Genomic DNA, 20,000 nt, shown 5'->3' with positions numbered 1-20,000 from the left:
ACACACTCATCAGAGGAGAGGAGCTGACCTCTCTGAGGAAATACATCTCTGTACTGACTAAGGTAAGACAACTAGGAACACACGCACGCACACACACACACACACACACACACACACACACACACACATACACACATTCCACCACCGATTTTTTAACATGTTATTTTTATGACAAATATTTGTATATTTTACGACGTGAAATACTTTGACATAACAATTTGAAAGCGTCTTTATTAAATTACCTTTTTTTGTTTTGTCTATGACATACTATGACAATTTAGATATTTTTTACTTCTTATTATACGATGTAATTTGTCTTTTTATGACTATTTACTCCCTTCATCCAATCATGTTTGTATTATTATGAGCTGTGTTTGTACCTGTGTGTGTAAGAATAATATCCCAGAATACAATCATTTACATTTACGTGTATATCTATCTCAAACACTTTCTAAATCTCCCTTCTAACTCACCCAAAAGATATTCAAAACGTAGGCCACAAAGACTGGTTGTACCACAGCTATTGCAGAAGCTTTCAAACATTTCATATATTGTACATTTGATAAATACAAAACATATTTAAAGGTCCCATGTCATGCTTTCCTGGTTATTACCCGTCCCCTTGTGTGTTCTGAAGGTTTTTCTGCATGTAAACGGTCTGCAGAGTCAGGAGCTCCAACAAGCCGTGTAGGACAGAGAGTGAATACACATACCATACAGAGATGCTGTTTGAGAAACCAATGTGAGTTTGGAACATTGAACAATGTAAATCTATTCTAGTAGACCTCAACAATGGAATTATGATCAGTAGAAATGGCCATGACATGGGACCTTTAAAGTTCTGAGAGTGCTGCAGTTACGGCAGGTCACCACTAGATGGAGAGTGAGACAGCAGAATGAGTGATGTGTGGACCTGAGTGTTTCAGCATGTAGCTCTAACAGCCCTCTAACACATCATTACTGTGTCTTTATTAAACAAGGAAACACACGCATTAAAATACATGAATATCAAAGAGAGAAGAGATACTGGAGTCATGAGCTAATTTCCTGTCCTTGAGCAGGTACACATAACAATCAACAAAAACATGACATAGTCTCTATCACACCAAGCATTATAACACCAAGCATTATGACACAGATGAAAGTACAAATCTATCAAATATAAATACCAGCACATTTATCAATTCAAATATTACAATTACAAAGAAAACTCAAATTACAGCCAAATGAATGGTAGCTCAACATCCATTTTTTTGGAACATTGGGAAAAGAAACACGTTTGTATTCCTTCAGACTCCATTACAGTATTTAGCCAATGTCCCCCAGTTCATTTTTTGGTCACACACACACACACACACACACACACACACACACACACACACACACACATACACACACACACACACACACACACACACACACACACACACACACACACACATTATTGAATGTAGGAGAGGATGCCATTGACTTCAGCAGCACACACACTCTCTCTCTCCTGGGTGTTGTTGACCCTCTTCATGTTTGATCTCCGGGGGATTGAAGCGTGGCTGACGCACTATTCCTCTTCCTCCTCCTCCTCCTCTTCCTCCTCCTCTTCCTCCTCTTTCTCCTAATTTCTGTAAATACTTGCAAATGTGCCGCTCAACTGTGATTCCTTAAAAACGACCAGTCTTCCCTTCATCGTTCCTTCAGTTTCTTTGTAGTTTACTTTTAATCTTTTCAACTTTATTCCAAATTACTCTTTGTATTTCATTTGTCTCTGTGTTTGTTTGATTTCTCAGCTTCTGCTTTCATTCCATGTTTCTGACCACATGCTCTCCACTCTCCTCTGAAGTGTGCCAGACTCTCTCTGATTATATCTCTCTCTCTGGGGAGGCGTTGTAGCAAGCCGCTGTGTGTGTGTGTGTGTGTGTGTGTGTGTGTGTGTGTGTGTGTGTGTGTGTGTGTGTGTGTGTGTGTGTGTGTGTGTGTGTGTGTGTGTGTGTGTGTGTGTGTGTGTGTGTGTGTGTGTGTGTGTGTGTGTGTGTGTGTGTGTGTGTGTGTGTGTGTGTGTGTGTGTGTGTGTGTGTGTGTCCCACTGGTGTTTTGTATTTTGTAGCCTGGCTTTGTGCAGCAGAGGAGGCGTCAGTGTGAGCATCGTTTGTTTGAGTGATTTCACGACAAAGAGGCCAAATCATTTCCTATTGGTGGGAAAAAATGTGTGTAAAAATACACAAAAAGCTGTTTTTATACTCAAATATATTTTGCAAATATTAAACTCATCTGAAAATACACAAATGGATTCCACATATAATAAGAACATCTGAGAATACTATAATTAATTTACAAATAAACAATGTGTGAATATCTTTCCCTTTCCATGAGGCCTTTGTGAATCCAGTTTGTTTTTGTGGATCTCAAATCTGTGTTTGTGGATCGGCTTTTTACACACACCGTTTTTTGAGACAACCTTTGATTGAAAATGTACGCTTTTCACTCTGCCTTCGTCGGGTAATTCAACCAGTTGTGATGTCTGGATGTGCTGCTTTCTGTTTTCTGTTCTTTGGGAAACGTTTCCTTAATTTGCCTTTTGAATCAGCTTTATTCTGAAGTTACTAAGCAACATATTTCTGTTTTACAATTCAGTTTCACTCTTTGTTTTTCCCTCAGTTTGAGTTAGTACGCTTATATCCTAGAGTTTTGGGGAACGTAATAAATGGGGTGCTTCCCGGGATGAGAAACAAGAGAGAAATTGTATTTGTTGTCTTTTAAATGTTGAGATTGTCGGCACATACAGTAACAAACACATTTTATATTATATCTCATGTGCAAATGATCAGAAAACTAAATATATTGACAGATTAGAAGAAGAACCATTTTTCCTCTCCTGTTGTTTTCATCTTTATTCGAATGACTGATGAATGAAAATAAATGACGTCAATGTTCTTTGAGCATTGACGTCATATGCTAATATCTGACACCTGAACTGTGTGTGTGTGTGTGTGTGTGTGTGTGTGTGTGTGTGTGTGTGTGTGTGTGTGTGTGTGTGTGTGTGTGTGTGTGTGTGTGTGTGTGTGTGTGTGTGTGTGTGTGTGTGTGTGTGTGTGTGTGTGTGTGTGTGTGTGTGTGTGTGTGTGTGTGTGTGTGTGTGTGTGTGTGTGTCATGTGATGAGATTAGATTAGATTAGAGTGACTCACGATGTCCGGACCTCAGTGAGTGTGTCATCACTTCACAGCGCTGACACACTTCCTCCATCATGTGACACTTTCCATTTTTACTAATTGGAATAATTAGTGGAGAATGCATTAACATACGAGTGTATTAGCATGGGTGGCATTGTGTGTGTGTGTGTGTGTGTGTGTGTGTGTGTGTGTGTGTGTGTGTGTGTGTGTGTGTGTGTGTGTGTGTGTGTGTGTGTGTGTGTGTGTGTGTGTGTGTGTGTTCAGTAATTTGACCTACTTAAGTGATTCCCACAAACATAAAAAGGGGAAAAGGGGTATAAGGCTGACACTTATTTTCTTGATTAATTTAATCATAGTGTTCTACCTTATGCTTCGTCTGCTCTAGGGTTTCTACATTGTCTTATTTTATGTTTGTACCTCTGTTTAGAGCTTAATTGCTTTTACTTGTATAGCATTCTCTGCTTTATCAACCTTTACTTGCCTAAAGAACTGTTTTTAAGCTTTTAATGAACTGTTAATACACTTCATCAGAGATTTGCTTGTTAGATATATCGACGTTAATGTAAAGTACTTGGTTATGTAGCTAGTTAAATAGTTAGTTAACATTCAAGAGTTAGCTTGTAGTTGTGAAGCTAACGTAAACTTGCTAACTAGTTGAATATTGTAAACTGTGTTCGTTATTCTCCCGTCCAGGAGAGAAGCTTTAAAAGGAGACTAAATGGAGTCTCTGTGAAAGTTCAATTGGGTACTTTAGTTAAAAAAGGCACGGGTTGGTCACAAGCATGATATTGTTCAGTCAGACAAACAGCTGTGATCCGCTCCTCGTTAGGAAAGAGAAGAGGTGGATCTCTCCTCCGGTGCTGTTATATATCCTCTGCTGGCTCCTCCCCGCCAGCCGGCTCGCCTCGTCTCCAATGTCCGTTATTGCATTTAAACAGAGGATAGGTTCTTTTCACATTCAATATATGCTTAACACGCCTTTTCTCCTCATATTCTCTTTCATCACTTTTCATTTAACACATTCTAAACGCTGTAATCAATACTCTAAAAAATACTTCTCGGCTCGTTTGGTTTCCGGTCATTCCGGATGTTGTCACATGCTACTCTCGTCTGTAAACAATAATGTATTCAAATAAACTGTACCTTCATTTAATATTCAGCATGGTAGTATCTCGACATCTATAGTTGTAGTATTAAATCAGTAGGCTTCGGTTTGCACCACTCCATATCATTTCGCTACTAAATTCACCTCTTTAGGAAATCGTATATTAGCCACATGCTAAATGCTAACCGTAGATGAAGGATTTTCAGAATAAAAGCTTAACTGCTTGTGCACAAGAATTTCTGGTTTTTCAGTATAAAAGAGCATTAAAACTGAGGGCATGTTTAAACTACATTTCCCCATTAAAACATTGATTTTAATTTCTAACAATATACATCTAGTTAGCTTGTTAAATAGTTGGCTAACATTCAGTAATTTGCTTGTTAGTTATGTAGCTAATGTAAGCTTGCTAATTAGTTGGATATATAGCTAGTTAGCTTGTTAAATAGTTAGCTAATGTTCACTAGTTCGATAGATAGCTGATGGATATCTAATGTCTGGTAGCCAGTATGTTAGCTAGTTAGCTTATAAGATAGATAGCTTACATTAGCTAGCTAAGTAGCACACTGACCGGATAATTTATTTTGGTCCAAAAATTGCGTTTACTTAATGAAAAATAAGAAAAAAAACATGGATATTTCACATTTAAGAAGCTTTTTGCTGAAAAGTGACTTAAATATCAAAACAGACGCTTTTAAATATCCTCTTCATGACCTTTTTCGTGTGCATTTTAAGGACAAGCAATATCTGTGTGCGAATGAATTCATGTTCTTCATGTATATTAATATGTTTTACCGTGACCTAAAAAAATAATGTCCAAGAATATTAATTCGACAAATTGTTTGTTTGTTTCCAATCCACAATCCTCCCATTATTGCATCTCCGTCCCGACTTGTAAACATGTTTTTTTTATTATTATTTTGTGTTGTTGTTGCCCCCGCTCATAATATTACTAGATTTACTGTCTTGTCAGGCTGAAGCCGGATTTATGGAGCCTCTACATGCATATGAGGATTAAAACAGTGGTTCTTGGGAAGCGTGAGAGCATTACAGCGAGGTTTTTAAGGATTACACCTCCATCCTGCTTTTCTTGAAAGAAGCCCAGAGGGGGCAGAGGGGCCGGGAATAAAACAAAGAATTAAGAGAGGGGGGGGGGGGAGGTTAGGACTCACCATTATCACGCCACCACTCAGGACATAAAGCTAACATACAACTAATACCAGAGGTGGAAGAAGACCTCTGTTTTGTTTTTCTTTAAAGGGGCCCCTTTAGTGTCTCTACATGTCTCCATGCTTTAATTTTCAAAAAGCTCTTTATTGTTCTCATACTGCCTGAGCTGCTGCACCTCTTTTCACCCTCTGTCTGAAACCAGAGCCCAGTCTGCTCTGATTGGTTAGCTGCCCGGCTCTGTTGTGATTGGTCAAGCGCTTAAAGATGTCCCGCCCCTTAGCCTATCACTTACAATGTGTCAGAGCGATTACTTTCATTTAGAAGCAAATTTATTTGTGGAAAAAAATGGTATTGACTATTTGTCGACTATGAATATATTTGACGGCCCTAATTACTGTTCCTGAATCTAAAAAGTAGTGGAGCAAAAGTATGAAGTACCATAACATGAATATAGTCAGGTAAAGTACAACAACTTTCAATTCATACTCAAGTCAATATACATCATTCCAATTATGATCAAAAGTCAGTCAACAATTTCTGTATGTGTGGTATAAACAGGGAGACCAAACTGCTGTTTCCCACCGTCCCCAAGACTACAAATATTTACAAATATGTATATACTTTATACGTACACAAAATTAAAAAGGGATAATAATAAATTTAGAAAAATGTGACATCACACGGTTGTAGACCAAAACGGATGAATGAACTACGAAAAAGGAATGCTTTGCTCTTTATGGATCAATTACTGTGCTAATAATGTCCAGTTCTTATAGAAAATGTCCACTCAGTGACAGTAGAAAACAGGCTGTGTTTTCCTCTCTTTGGCTCGTGCCCCCCCCCCCCTCTCATAGAGTATTACTGAGGGTCTTCCTCCCCCCCTCATAGAGTATTACTGAGGGTCTTCTTCCCTCCCTCTCCACCACGAGAGGTTTCTCAAGTGCTCCTGATACTAATCGGATCAGGGTGACATATTGCTGGGTGAAGGGGATTGTCATGGTCCAACTGGGGCGGGGGGGCAGGTGTGTGTGTGTGTGTGTGTGTGTGTGTGTGTGTGTGTGTGTGTGTGTGTGTGTGTGTGTGTGTGTGTGTGTGTGTGTGTGTGTGTGTGTGTGTGTGTGTGTGTGTGTGTGTGTGTGTGTGTGTGTGTGTGTGTGTGTGTGTGTGTGTGTGTGTGTGTGTGTGTGTGTGTGTGTGTGTGTGTGTGTGTGTGTGTGTGTGTTTACAGGTTACAGACAGTGTTCCCATTATGGACTCTTACGTATGTTATATAATCATTTAAAGGTTTATTCCATTTTATGTTTGAATTTTTTTTCTTTTTGTTGTTTAAGTGATGGAAGTGTTTTTTATAGCACATTTCAACACTAAGGCAGTTCAAAAACAAGATTCAGATAAATCAAGACAAAAGAACAACATTGTAAAATCACATTTAAATACCACGATTATCCTTAAAGAGCAGAGTAAAGGGGATTTGGGATGAGAGTGGATGAGGCTTATAGTAAACAAGTAAAAAACTATAATTTGGAGCCATTTTTTTCCCTTTTCTAAACACTTATTATGATCAAAATAGAAATGAAGTCAAGCTCAAATAGATATAACATAGAAGTAAAAAGTGACAAATATTCTGCTTTTTATGTGACAAGTTATTTGATTCAGCAAAAGGCAACGGCAATCTTCTTAACAAATGTAGAAACAGTTTTGTAGAGACTGTTTGCTGTTGTACTTCTCTACTTTAACACTCCTAAATTAAATCTATATTCTCCCATAGTCACCTGAAAGTGTACGCTGTCACTTCAACCGTCTTTCTTTCATCATCTGTCACAGTTTTTGACGCATAATTCTTATTGATTGACATTGTGCTCCATCCACCATCGAATCCAAAGAGTTCAACAGAAGAAATCCGTGTTGTTGAAACAGAGCGACTCATGAATACTGTTGCTGTGGTGACGCTGCAGTAAACCCTTTAAGTGAGGACACACCTGCGTTTCTCTCCTGGTTAAATTCATACGGCTCTTAATGAGCTTTACTGAGCGCTCGCCATCCGGACCTCAGATCCAGACATAAACCAATTATATCTCTCTCCAGCAGAAACAGAGGCCTTTGTCTGAGCCTCAAACACATCCTTTAGTGTGTGTGCACATCTCCGTGAAGTCTACTGAGATATATTCAGTCGATTAGTGTCTCTACTGGGACATGTCTCCATGCTTTATGTCTCTACTTTAAAGAGTCCTCTCCTGCTGATGTTCAGGTGTATATCAGTTTGTAGTGTCTCTACTTTAAAGAGTCCTCTCCTGCTGATGTTCAGGTGTATATCAGTAGTGTCTCTACTTTAAAGAGTCCTCTCCTGCTGATGTTCAGGTGTATATCAGTATGTAGTGTCTCTACTTTAAAGAGTCCTCTCCTGCTGATGTCCAGGTGTATATCAGTATGTAGTGTCTCTACTTTAAAGAGTCCTCTCCTGCTGATGTTCAGGTGTATATCAGCATGTAGTGTCTCTACTTTAAAGAGTCCTCTCCTGCTGATGTTCAGGTGTATATCAGTATGTAGTGTCTCTACTTTAAAGAGTTCTCTCCTGCTGATGTTCAGGTGTATATCAGTATGTAGTGTCTCTACTTTAAAGAGTCCTTTCCTGCTGATGTTCAGGTGTATATCAGTATGTAGTGTTTCTACTTTAAAGAGTCCTCTCCTGCTGATGTTCAGGTGTATATCAGTATGTAGTGTCTCTACTTTAAAGAGTCCTCTCCTGCTGATGTTCAGGTGTATATCAGTATGTAGTGTCTCTACTTTAAAGAGTCCTCTCCTGCTGATGTTCAGGTGTATATCAGTATGTAGTGTCTCTACTTTAAAGAGTCCTCTCCTGCTGATGTTCAGGTGTATATCAGTATGTAGTGTTTCTACTTTAAAGAGTCCTTTCCTGCTGATGTTCAGATGTATATCAGTCTGTAGTGTTTCTACTTTAAAGAGTCCTTTCCTGCTGATGTTCAGGTGTATATCAGTCTGTAGTGTTTCTACTTTAAAGAGTCCTCTCCTGCTGATGTTCAGGTGTATATCAGTATGTAGTGTCTCTACTTTAAAGAGTCCTCTCCTGCTGATGTTCAGGTGTATATCAGTATGTAGTGTCTCTACTTTAAAGAGTCCTCTCCTGCTGATGTTCAGGTGTATATCAGTATGTAGTGTCTCTACTTTAAAGAGTCCTCTCCTGCTGATGTTCAGGTGTATATCAGTATGTAGTGTCTCTACTTTAAAGAGTCCTCTCCTGCTGATGTTCAGGTGTATATCAGTATGCAGTGTCTCTACTTTAAAGAGTCCTCTCCTGCTGATGTTCAGGTGTATATCAGCATGTAGTGTCTCTACTTTAAAGAGTCCTCTCCTGCTGATGTTCAGGTATATATCAGTATGTAGTGTCTCTACTTTAAAGAGTCCTCTCCTGCTGATGTGCAGATGTATATCAGTATGTAATGTCTCTACTTTAAAGAGTCCTCTCCTGCTGATGTTCAGGTGTATATCAGTATGTAGTGTCTCTACTTTAAAGAGTCCTCTCCTGCTGATGTTCAGGTGTATATCAGTATGTAGTGTCTCTACTTTAAAGAGTCCTCTCCTGCTGATGTTCAGATGTATATCAGTATGTAATGTCTCTACTTTAAAGAGTCCTCTCCTGCTGATGTTCAGGTGTATATCAGCATGTAGTGTCTCTACTTTAAAGAGTCCTCTCCTGCTGATGTTCAGGTATATATCAGTATGTAGTGTCTCTACTTTAAAGAGTCCTCTCCTGCTGATGTTCAGATGTATATCAGTATGTAATGTCTCTACTTTAAAGAGTCCTCTCCTGCTGATGTTCAGGTGTATATCAGCATGTAGTGTCTCTACTTTAAAGAGTCCTCTCCTGCTGATGTTCAGGTGTATATCAGTATGTAGTGTCTCTACTTTAAAGAGTCCTCTCCTGCTGATGTTCAGATGTATATCAGTATGTAATGTCTCTACTTTAAAGAGTCCTCTCCTGCTGATGTTCAGGTGTATATCAGCATGTAGTGTCTCTACTTTAAAGAGTCCTCTCCTGCTGATGTTCAGGTATATATCAGTATGTAGTGCGCCTACTTTAAAGAGTCCTCACCTGCTGATGTTCAGGTGTATATCAGTCTGTAGTGTTTCTACTTTAAAGAGTCCTCTCTAAAAGGCCTCGGGGACAAAGGTTAAGCAAATCAGTGAGTCTGGTTAAGTGGTCGGTGTAACACAGAGATCCTGTTAGAGGGTGATGAACAGACGGCTGAGCTGTGTGTGTGTGTGTGTGTGTGTGTGTGTGTGTGTGTGTGTGTGTGTGTGTGTGTGTGTGTGTGTGTGTGTGTGTGTGTGTGTGTGTGTGTGTGTGTGTGTGTGTGTGTGTGTGTGTGTGTGTGTGTGTGTGTGTGTGTGTGTGTGTGTGTGTGTGTGTGTGTGTGTGTGTGTGTCACATGTTGGATAACGTCTGCGCTCTTTTTTTTTTTATTCTCAGATTCACTTTGCAGAAATCTTTAACCCCCATGCACTTAGACTCTGACTTAAAAAGAAACAGTAGGAGTTATGCTTTACCTTGCTCTGTTGTTTGAACAAAGGCAATCCTCATAAAATGACCTGCAAAATATTGTTAGAAAATTAAATAAATAAACACAACAAAAGTAACTTTACTTGTGTCCTAGTTGAGCTCCAGTATAATCTAGATTTCACATTTTCTAATTTTCCAATCAGACTGAGTGATTAATCCACGGATCACTAACGAAATGATGGTTCCAGTATCTGCAGACGTAAACAGAAGTAACCATGGACGTCGTGTGTTTGCCCGTCTGTATTTCTGAGAAAAGCCAACATTATCATCATTATCATAAACGGCTGCACAGACAGGCTTACAGTAAGAATAGGAGGCACATTAACCCAATGCATTAAAGCGCTTTACTCCTCAGACATCAGCTGTTTCTATTGTGTGTGTGTGTGTGTGTGTGTGTGTGTGTGTGTGTGTGTGTGTGTGTGTGTGTGTGTGTGTGTGTGTGTGTCACTCTGTCATCACTGGATTTCCTCAGCGTGGTGTTTCCTTTCCGTTGTGGTTGTTTCCATGGTGGTGCAGCTCTGACAGGATGTAAACACACATCAGGAGGAGAGGGACTCTGGATAAGTGGTTGTTAGTGGCTTAGGAAAGTGATCTTAATGAAGGCTGAGGCTTAGTGCGGCTGCTGTCACATTTACAAAGTTTCTCTACCGGGAAAACACTCAAACCACAGCTTCTGTGTGCAGTTAGCTCGAGGCTACGCTAACATGTACACACATCCTTTACTCAAGTAGAAGTACAGATACTCGTGTTTAAAAATACTCTGGTGAAAGTAGAAGTACTGACTAAACTTCTTTACTCAAGTCAAAGTAAAGAGGCTTTGAAATGTACTTCAGTAAAAAGTACCCATAACTAGCAGCTGTTTTAAAGAGTACCTGACCTCCCTTTATATTAATAGAACAATAATGTCATTGTTAGCTAATGAATGTTTCCATGCTGACCAACGGCAACATGACAACGTTTCCATTGGTCCCTCTTCTTTAGAGAAGACCAGGAAATGATGGATACACGGATCGTGTTCAAATCAATAGGCACGCAATGACTCTAAATAATAATGATCACGCCACCAAACACACATTCAGACTAAAGGAACCAGCCTGTTTGGAAAATGAGAGAAGTAGAAAGTACAGGTATTTGTGTTCAACATGTAAGAAGTAGAAAGTACAGGTATTTGTGTTCAACATGTAAGAAGTAAAAAGTACAGGTGTTTGAGTTCAACATGTGAGAAGTAGAAAGTACAGGTATTTGAGTTCAACATGTAAGAAGTAGAAAGTACAGGTATTTGTGTTCAACATGTGAGAAGTAGAAAGTACAGGTATTTGAGTTCAACATGTGAGAAGTAGAAAGTACAGGTATTTGAGTTCAACATGTAAGAAGTAGAAAGTACAGGTATTTGGGTTCAACATGTAAGAAGTAGAAAGTACAGGTATTTGGGTTCAACATTTAAGAAGTAGAAAGTACAGGTATTTGAGTTCAACATGTGAGAAGTAGAAAGTACAGGTATTTGAGTTCAACATGTGAGAAGTAGAAAGTACAGGTATTTGTGTTCAACATGTGAGAAGTAGAAAGTACAGGTATTTGAGTTCAACATGTGAGAAGTAGAAAGTACAGGTATTTGAGTTCAACATGTAAGAAGTAGAAAGTACAGGTATTTGGGTTCAACATGTAAGAAGTAGAAAGTACAGGTATTTGTGTTCAACATGTAAGAAGTAGAAAGTACAGGTATTTGAGTTCAACATGTGAGAAGTAGAAAGTACAGGTATTTGAGTTCAACATGTGAGAAGTAGAAAGTACAGGTATTTGTGTTCAACATGTGAGAAGTAGAAAGTACAGGTATTTGAGTTCAACATGTGAGAAGTAGAAAGTACAGGTATTTGAGTTCAACATGTGAGAAGTAGAAAGTACAGGTATTTGAGTTCAACATGTAAGAAGTAGAAAGTACAGGTATTTGTGTTCAACATGTGAGAAGTAGAAAGTACAGGTATTTGAGTTCAACATGTGAGAAGTAGAAAGTACAGGTATTTGAGTTCAACATGTAAGAAGTAGAAAGTACAGGTATTTGAGTTCAAAATGTAAGAAGTAGAAAGTACAGGTATTTGAGTTCAACATGTAAGAAGTAGAAAGTACAGGTATTTGAGTTCAAAATGTAAGAAGTAGAAAGTACAGGTATTTGAGTTCAACATGTAAGAAGTAGAAAGTACAGGTATTTGAGTTCAACATGTGAGAAGTAGAAAGTACAGGTATTTGAGTTCAACATGTAAGAAGTAGAAAGTACAGGTATTTGAGTTCAACATGTGAGAAGTAGAAAGTACAGGTATTTGTGTTCAACATGTGAGAAGTAAGTAAAAAGTCGTCAGAAAAATAAATATTGGGGTAAAGTACTGATAACAGGAAAATGTACTTAAGTACACAGTAACGCAGTATTTGTACTCCACTACTTCCCACCTCTGAATGTGCACGATAACAACTTCACGTGTCGTTAACAAGTCATTAAGATAAGATATACTTATAAATGTAAAATATACAGTGTTGGGAAAAGTCCAGTTATTCCTTGTCATTGTTGTGTACATTCAGAGAGTTCAACCCACATTTTCAGCATTACAAATGATGTGTGTATCGTCCCCGCGTTTCAAACCACTCCAAAATAATAATGGGTTTAAGTGTTTGGACAATTGTTTGAGGATAAAGCAATATCTAGTCTCATATCATTGGCATCATTCCTTCTTGCATCTCACCTGCTTCTAAATTGCCACTTATTTCATTGTAATTCCTTAAATGTACCTCCTGTTTTCACTGTTCTCTTTTGTTCTGCAGTTCTTTCCGGGCCGTCTGGTGGTGATGAACCTCCTGAAGTCTGTGAACACTCGACTGCAGAACCACACTGAAAACGAGATTTCCTACGAGACCTTCAGAGAGTGGCTGGATAACAAAGATCAGGTGAGTCAACACTGAGAGGTTTCGATAAATATACAATCGAGTGGTGCGGGAATGTGAGTTAAAACAGGAAATGAATGACCAATGAGGCAGTGGACTTGTTATTGTTTTGAAGTCAAAAGTTGAAGTATTCGTGGCACTTTTTTAGTCTGTCTTCTGGTTGCTGGTGTTTATAGGATTCAGAATCGGTCTGGGCAGCATCTAGTAATACATTGTCACCAACAGTCACCATTGTGTGTGTGTGTGTGTGTGTGTGTGTGTGTGTGTGTGTGTGTGTGTGTGTGTGTGTGTGTGTGTGTGTGTGTGTGTGTGTGTGTGTGTGTGTGTGTGTGTGTGTGTGTGTGTGTGTGTGTGTGTGTGTGTGTGTGTGTGTGTGTGTGTGTGTGTGTGTGTGTGTGTGTGTGTGTGTGTTGTCTTTGGACCGCAGCCTGCATGCCTCTAGTCCCGCCCCCCCCCCCCCCCCCCCCACTGCAAATTGAAAGAGTCACTTACCTACATCATTAGCTTTTAGCAGGCAAATCAATGGATCAATGGGAAGGTATGAATAGACTTCGGCCTCAGAGGAAATGAACTCACACACACACACACACACACACACACACACACACACACACACACACACACACCAAATCTTTACTATTGACATGTGAGTAACCCTGTCAATCACAGCGGCGGTGGCGATGCAGTGCGGCGAGAGAAACGACTTTATGTCAGAGAAAATATGTTATTGGATTCAACTGTGGCTGCTGGATAGAGATCTGGATAGCTTGGTTCATTAGCGGAGCGCTGAGCCATTAACCTGACATCGACTTGTTATTGATCAGGAAAACTAGGAGCCGATTTCATTAAGTTGAACAGGTTGGGAGAGGATGTACTTCCAGAGGCTCATTTAAAGGAGAGAGCTGCCCCTGCGTTTTTATAATTGTCAACAAATTTCACGAACAGGCCAAAAGGGTTAATGTGTTCACGTCTCTGTTAATACTTTCCAACTTCCCAACGCTGTCTGTGGGAATAAAGAGGTACTAAACATGGGCTGTATACAGAGTTAAGGGAGTAATGGATACAAAAGAAGGTAGCTGCATTCCCTTACAAACACACAAAGTAATCAGATTACTGTTACCTGTCTAAAAATGTGGATTTCTAGCAGCATTGCAATGTTAGTAAAAACCTAGAAAAAGCATACAGTGTTCGTAGTAAAAGGATCAGCTGTTCTCTAATACTTTAAGTGTGTATCTATCTGTTCTGCCTGAATCTGCTTTATGGTTTCTCTTTCTTTGCTTCATCTGTTCTGTTTTCATTCAGCAGGTGAACCTATATGTTCATAAACTAGTGTGTGTGTGTGAGCTTAACCGTGTGTGTTAAACAAAAACGGAGCATTTTCTGTCAGCTCAGAATTCATTCCTGCTTTTCTAAACTGTAGTCTGTGATCATGGGTTTCAGTGTAGGCTGAATATGCTTCATGAAAGGCAGGTTTTACCATCAATAAAATCATTTCTGATCCTTTTATTTATTGGCATTGCATTTGATATTGAGGTAATCCAACAGTAACAGAAAGTAATCAGTTACATCACTTTCATATTGGGATTACATTGAGACACAGACCACTTACATGCACACACACCTAGGGTATAATAGGGCCCCTTTAACAGCTTCTTCCCATATTTCATCCTTTCACTAAGTTTCATGAACCGGTAGTTTCCCTTTAATCCTGCAGACAAACAAAGGAAGTGAACGTGAGAGCAGACCCTCCTCCGCTCCTCTTTGGTGACTCAGACAAATACAGAATAGCTCCACACTGATCCGTTAAGCTTTGTCTTTGTGTCCCTCTTCCCCTCCGTCACTAATGTGTGTGTGTGTGTGTGTGTGTGTGTGTGTGTGTGTGTGTGTGTGTGTGTGTGTGTGTGTGTGTGTGTGTGTGTGTGTGTGTGTGTGTGTGTGTGTGTGTGTGTGTGTGTGTGTGTGTGTGTGTGTGTGTGTGTGTGTGTGTGTGTGTGTGTGTGTGTGTGTGTTTTCCTCAGTCTTTAGACACTGCTCTGCCTGAAGGTGAGAGGTGGGTGGGCTGCCAGGGGTCTGTTCCCCACCTGAGACGCTATCCCTGTGGGATCTGGACTCTGTTCCACGTGCTCACCGTCCAGGCCAAGAACACAGGAGGCACAGGTACACACACACACACACACACACACACACACACACACACACACACACACACACACACACACACACACACACACACACACACACACACACACACACAGATACTCAAATAAATAAATAATAATTTAAAAAAAAATACAGTTAGATTTTTTATTTTTTTATTTAAAAGGCCGTTAAAAAAGTGGACGAGGCTTTGTAAACCAATTAGCTCAGGATTTTTTGCTACTTTTCTTTCAAACTGACCTTATTTACACATGACATACACACACACACACACACACACACACACACACACACACACACACACACATATCAAGAGGATGTTTTTACCATAATTATTTTTCACTTTTTTTCCTCGCTTGTTTTGTCATTTTGTCACAGCTCAAATTGAGCCTAATTGTGACTGTGTGAAAAGGGATTATGTTAGATTAGGGGAATGTGAGTGGTTAATAAAGCAGGCAGAAGACCGGAGGAAGGGACGTTAATCTCCCCTCAACACACACACACACGCACACACACACACACACACACACACACACACACACACACACAGAGGTTAATCCCGAGGTTTACGGACCGTCATGTGACCTGCAGATGGACCGGCCAAAAAAGGGGCGTCCATCTGGCCCCCCACAGACCACCAGCTTAATGTGCAAATACACACAAACGGTACATAAATGACCATACACATAAAGCATTCATTCATATACACATGCTGCACACATTAACACATCCATATTACCTCAAAGAGCACACACACACTCCCACTTTGAGCTCAGTTCATGTGAAGGTCCTTGTTAGAAAAATATCCCTGGTCCCCGGTTTGAGCTTCAATCTCAGGATCCATGTATCTGTGATCCTCTCCAGAATGGAAGTAGTCATCACATACAGAGCATCAACTAGTTCCTGAACAGTGTCCTTCACATGCTGATATCCAAGAGAGGGAGTTCCACAGTCACAAGATGGAGGAATAGAAAGCAGTATTCAATGTTTACTTCAGATTAGCTCCACGTCAGAAATGATCATGCTTGTCATATGTCTCTCTCCATAGAGGCTGAATCATCATGTTAATCACATAGCTATCATATGCCTCAAACAGTCCTGATGCTCTTCTAGATAATCACACATCCTGTCATGTTCACAGCTACAGTTGGGATACCTTTGTTATCATTGTGGACTCTCACATTGGAAGAGGACATTCAGTATTTTACCTACAGTCCTGCTAAGCCACAACAAAAGCAAAGGGCTCAAGGAAAATATGTTAGTGGACTGTTGCAGCCCTGAGACAACAGCATGGCCACCATTCACACACAGGGTTAACTGGGTTTAATCTCCAGATTGGGTTATCCTATTGGAACAGATAATTCATCTCAATATGGGGTTAACCCAGCTCTCGGTGACTCCTGGCCCACATTACCGTGGGAATCCAGGGAGCTGCGGACCCTCAGCGGCTTTAATGAGCTTTCATGGTACAGCGCAGGTTAACAGAACACTTTAGAAACCAGCCAGATTTACAAGAGCAGGTGATTGTGACAGTTTTCTATTTGATGAGAGGAGGTAATCCAGGAGATGAGGCATTGATGGGAACTCTTCTAATCATGTTGTTTTTTCCTCAACATTTTTTAACTCTAATATTGAGTGCTGCAGGATTGAGATCATTCAGCTTTTGCCACTTCTGGTTCCCTCATCTCAAAGTAAAAGGTTGCATAGGTTTTGGATAAATGCCTGAAATAAGGTCTGTGGTTAACACGAGCTGAAGAGATTTTAAAGTTTTGTTCTATGACTTAAAATATGTCAGTAAATACCCCACTGGAGAATTAAAGGGTTGCTAACAAGTGTCTAAATGAGACGACTAAGCGTAATCACGCCCAACGTTAGCCCCATTTAGCTTAGCGGTGGTGACGTGAAGTCATGTGACCGTGCTGTAGTTCCTTTATAGCCCAACATTAGCCACCTTTAGCTTAGCGGTGGTGACGTGAAGTCATGTGACCGTGCTGTAGTTCCTTTATAGCCCAACATTAGCCTCCTTTAGCTTAGCGGTGGTGACGTGAAGTCATGTGACCGTGCTGTAGTTCCTTTATAGCCCAACATTAGCCACCTTTAGCTTAGCGGTGGTGACGTGAAGTCATGTGACCGTGCTGTAGTTCCTTTATAGCCCAACATTAGCCTCCTTTAGCTTAGCGGTGGTGACGTGAAGTCATGTGACCGTGCTGTAGTTCCTTTATAGGCCAACATTAGCCACCTTTAGCTTAGCGGTGGTGACGTGAAGTCATGTGACCGTGCTGTAGTTCCTTTATAGCCCAACATTAGCCACCTTTATCTTAGCGGTGGTGACGTGAAGTCATGTGACCGTGCTGTAGTTCCTTTATAGGCCAACATTAGCCGCCTTTAGCTTAGCGGTGGTGCCGTGAAGTCATGTGACCGCGCTGTAGTTCCTTTATAGCCCAACATTAGCCTCCTTTAGCTTAGCGGTGGTGACGTGAAGTCATGTGACCGTGCTGTAGTTCCTTTATAGCCCAACATTAGCCGCCTTTAGCTTAGCGGTGGTGACGTGAAGTCATGAGATTTTATTTCTGCAGTAATCTAAAATCCTAGCGGAAAATCCAATTCACCTTTGGAAGGAACTAGTTCTATGCTTACTTTGGGGTTGGCCTACAAAAATAAGTAATTACTGCAGCACTTTTACAAAAGACATTAAACCAAACTCATATAAAGTAACAATATCAGGAAATAGAAGGAGTTTAAGATCTTTTTTTTAACTTTTAAAGCCACATTCCTCATTGAGACCTTATAGCTGGTGCTTAACAAAATACCCTGTGATTCCCCTCCAGACCCCCAGGAGGTGCTAAGTGCGATGAGAAACTACGTGCACAGCTTCTTCGGCTGCAGGGATTGTGCCGAGCACTTTCAGACCATGGCGACGGAGAGTCTGTCAGAGGTGAACACGTTCTCAGCCGCCGTCCTGTGGCTGTGGTCCAGACACAACCGCGTCAACAACAGAGTGGCAGGTAGGAGGCACCATCAACAACTCACCTGTTCACCATGGCCTTTAACCCCTAACCCATCACAGCCAAGCCCCCAGGAAGTGCTCCGGACTCTGAGGAAAATATTCGTAGTGGCCAAACGGCAGTACTACGATTTCCGTATCAGTCCGTGACGTCACTGGGCCCAGAAATACTGACTAACATTGTTTGTTTGTTTGTTCACCATGTAAAGCGGCCTTGGGTCCCTTGAAAGGCGCTATACAAATTGTATATTTTATTATTATTACCTAATCAGCATCATCGTTCATATCTCAAACCAAGCAATTGGAAGAAGTTTCCTAGAAATTATGGTTGACATTTTTTATTATCCTTTGGCAATTTATAGACGGAAACACTGGAAAATGATTTTTGAAAAAAGATGATTAAAGGCAGATGAATCGTTGGTTAACGTATTTGTGAGTTGCAGCCCCAGTTGAAAGGTAAGATAGCGTGCTTTATGAAAGTTCAGTCAGACAACTCACGTGTTCCTTTAACATGTTTACTAGAAGCAGCGTATAGTTGAGTTTGGCGTCTAGGCTTGGGCCTCATCACTCCACAGATATACATAGCACGATGAGTGATGATTAAATAACTAACCCCCCGAGCCTACAGGTGGAAGCTGGGGTGGAAGCTGGGGTGGAAGCTGGGGTGGTGGTGGGGCAGCAAGCAGCAGCGACGTGGAAGTAGCTGCAGCAATAACAACAGCAAGCAAGAGAGAGATCTGGCAGGTTAAATAGAGCGGCATATTAAGGAGACTCTGGTTGGTTGGTTGTAGAGTGGCAAGGGGCGTTATGTATGAAGGCAGCAGAAGTGCTCGAGTTGACTGCCTGAACTAGCTCGCCCCATTTCAGTCAGACAACTCACGTGTTTCTAACACATCCTTTCCTCTTTCCTCACTCCTCTTAGATACTTAGCAACAGAGATGGGAAGTAACTAAGTACATTTACTCAAGTACTGTCCTTCAGTTCTTCACCTTTTCATCCTTTCCTCACTTCTCTTTTCTCCACACCTAAAGGATCTTTTATTGTCGATGTTCCGTTTCCTCTCATGGTCAGTTGGTCTTTATAATAGGACTAAGAGGGGGTGAGGAGGGGTGAGGAGGGGTGAGGATGTAAGGATGTATCCCCAGATCAGACACCAGCTGTCCCCCCGTCTTAGTCCTCAGAGTATCATCTGCTTCTGCCTCCTGACCCCCACATCCTCCTCCTCCTCCTCCCCCTGATTCTCTCCCACACCCTCTCTGACCTCCAACGCCTCACACACTTGTTATTCATCAAACTTTGTATTCACATATCCTCAAGAAGTCAAGACGTATGTCCCCCAAATCCCACCCCTTCACGCCACTGTGTGATTTATTCCCTTATCTTTGATTTGCATTTTAAAGAGTTGTATTGTTACAGGACATGCACAACAAAATGTAATACAGTTATAACTTTAAGAAATTACAATTAAATGTGTGTGTCTTTGAATAGTCAATGTGGTACGAACGTAAACAATCAACAACAACAAAAGTTGAAAAGTAGGTAAAAAAATAAATATAAAAGGATAATAAAAAATAAGTATTTTTAAGAAACAATTTAGTATTAAAAAAAGAGGCTAAAGACAAGTATTTAAACCAAATGTAACTAATACAAATAACCATAAAACATCCTCTTCATCCATTTGAATGCCCCGCTTATTAACTTTTCGTAGGTCATGCTAAAAGTGTATTTGCATCAGATATTTCCCTCATCCGTCTCTACTGAGTATTAAACAGCTTCTCATTCTTCAAGAAAAAAGTAACTTTGGTTTCAGATTCATTTCTCTCCGTCCATGCAGAAGCACCAGGTGAATGCAGTCAGGTTAAAATAATTGCCAGATGACCTGCCGATAAATA

General features: G+C 40.4%; 1 protein-coding gene across 1 annotated transcript in view; it reads left to right on the top strand.

Annotated features, from left to right (window-relative positions):
- The window catches only part of qsox1 (quiescin Q6 sulfhydryl oxidase 1), a 34,611-nt gene that overhangs the window by 999 nt on the left and 13,612 nt on the right, over positions 1-20,000 (top strand). Inside the window, exons 2-5 of the mRNA XM_079666301.1 lie at positions 1-62; positions 12,828-12,950; positions 14,966-15,104; positions 17,933-18,109. The exon at positions 1-62 is cut by the window's left edge and continues 68 nt beyond it. Coding sequence (XP_079522427.1) covers positions 1-62; positions 12,828-12,950; positions 14,966-15,104; positions 17,933-18,109 — 501 coding nt within the window. The remainder of the gene's footprint in view (positions 63-12,827; positions 12,951-14,965; positions 15,105-17,932; positions 18,110-20,000) is intronic.

This window comes from Notothenia rossii (genome assembly GCF_949606895.1).
Source record: "Notothenia rossii genome assembly, chromosome: 1".
Lineage (NCBI taxonomy): Eukaryota > Metazoa > Chordata > Actinopteri > Perciformes > Nototheniidae > Notothenia > Notothenia rossii.
The sequence above is the reverse complement of the archived record's forward strand: the minus strand, read 5'-3'. Positions and strand labels throughout refer to the sequence as shown.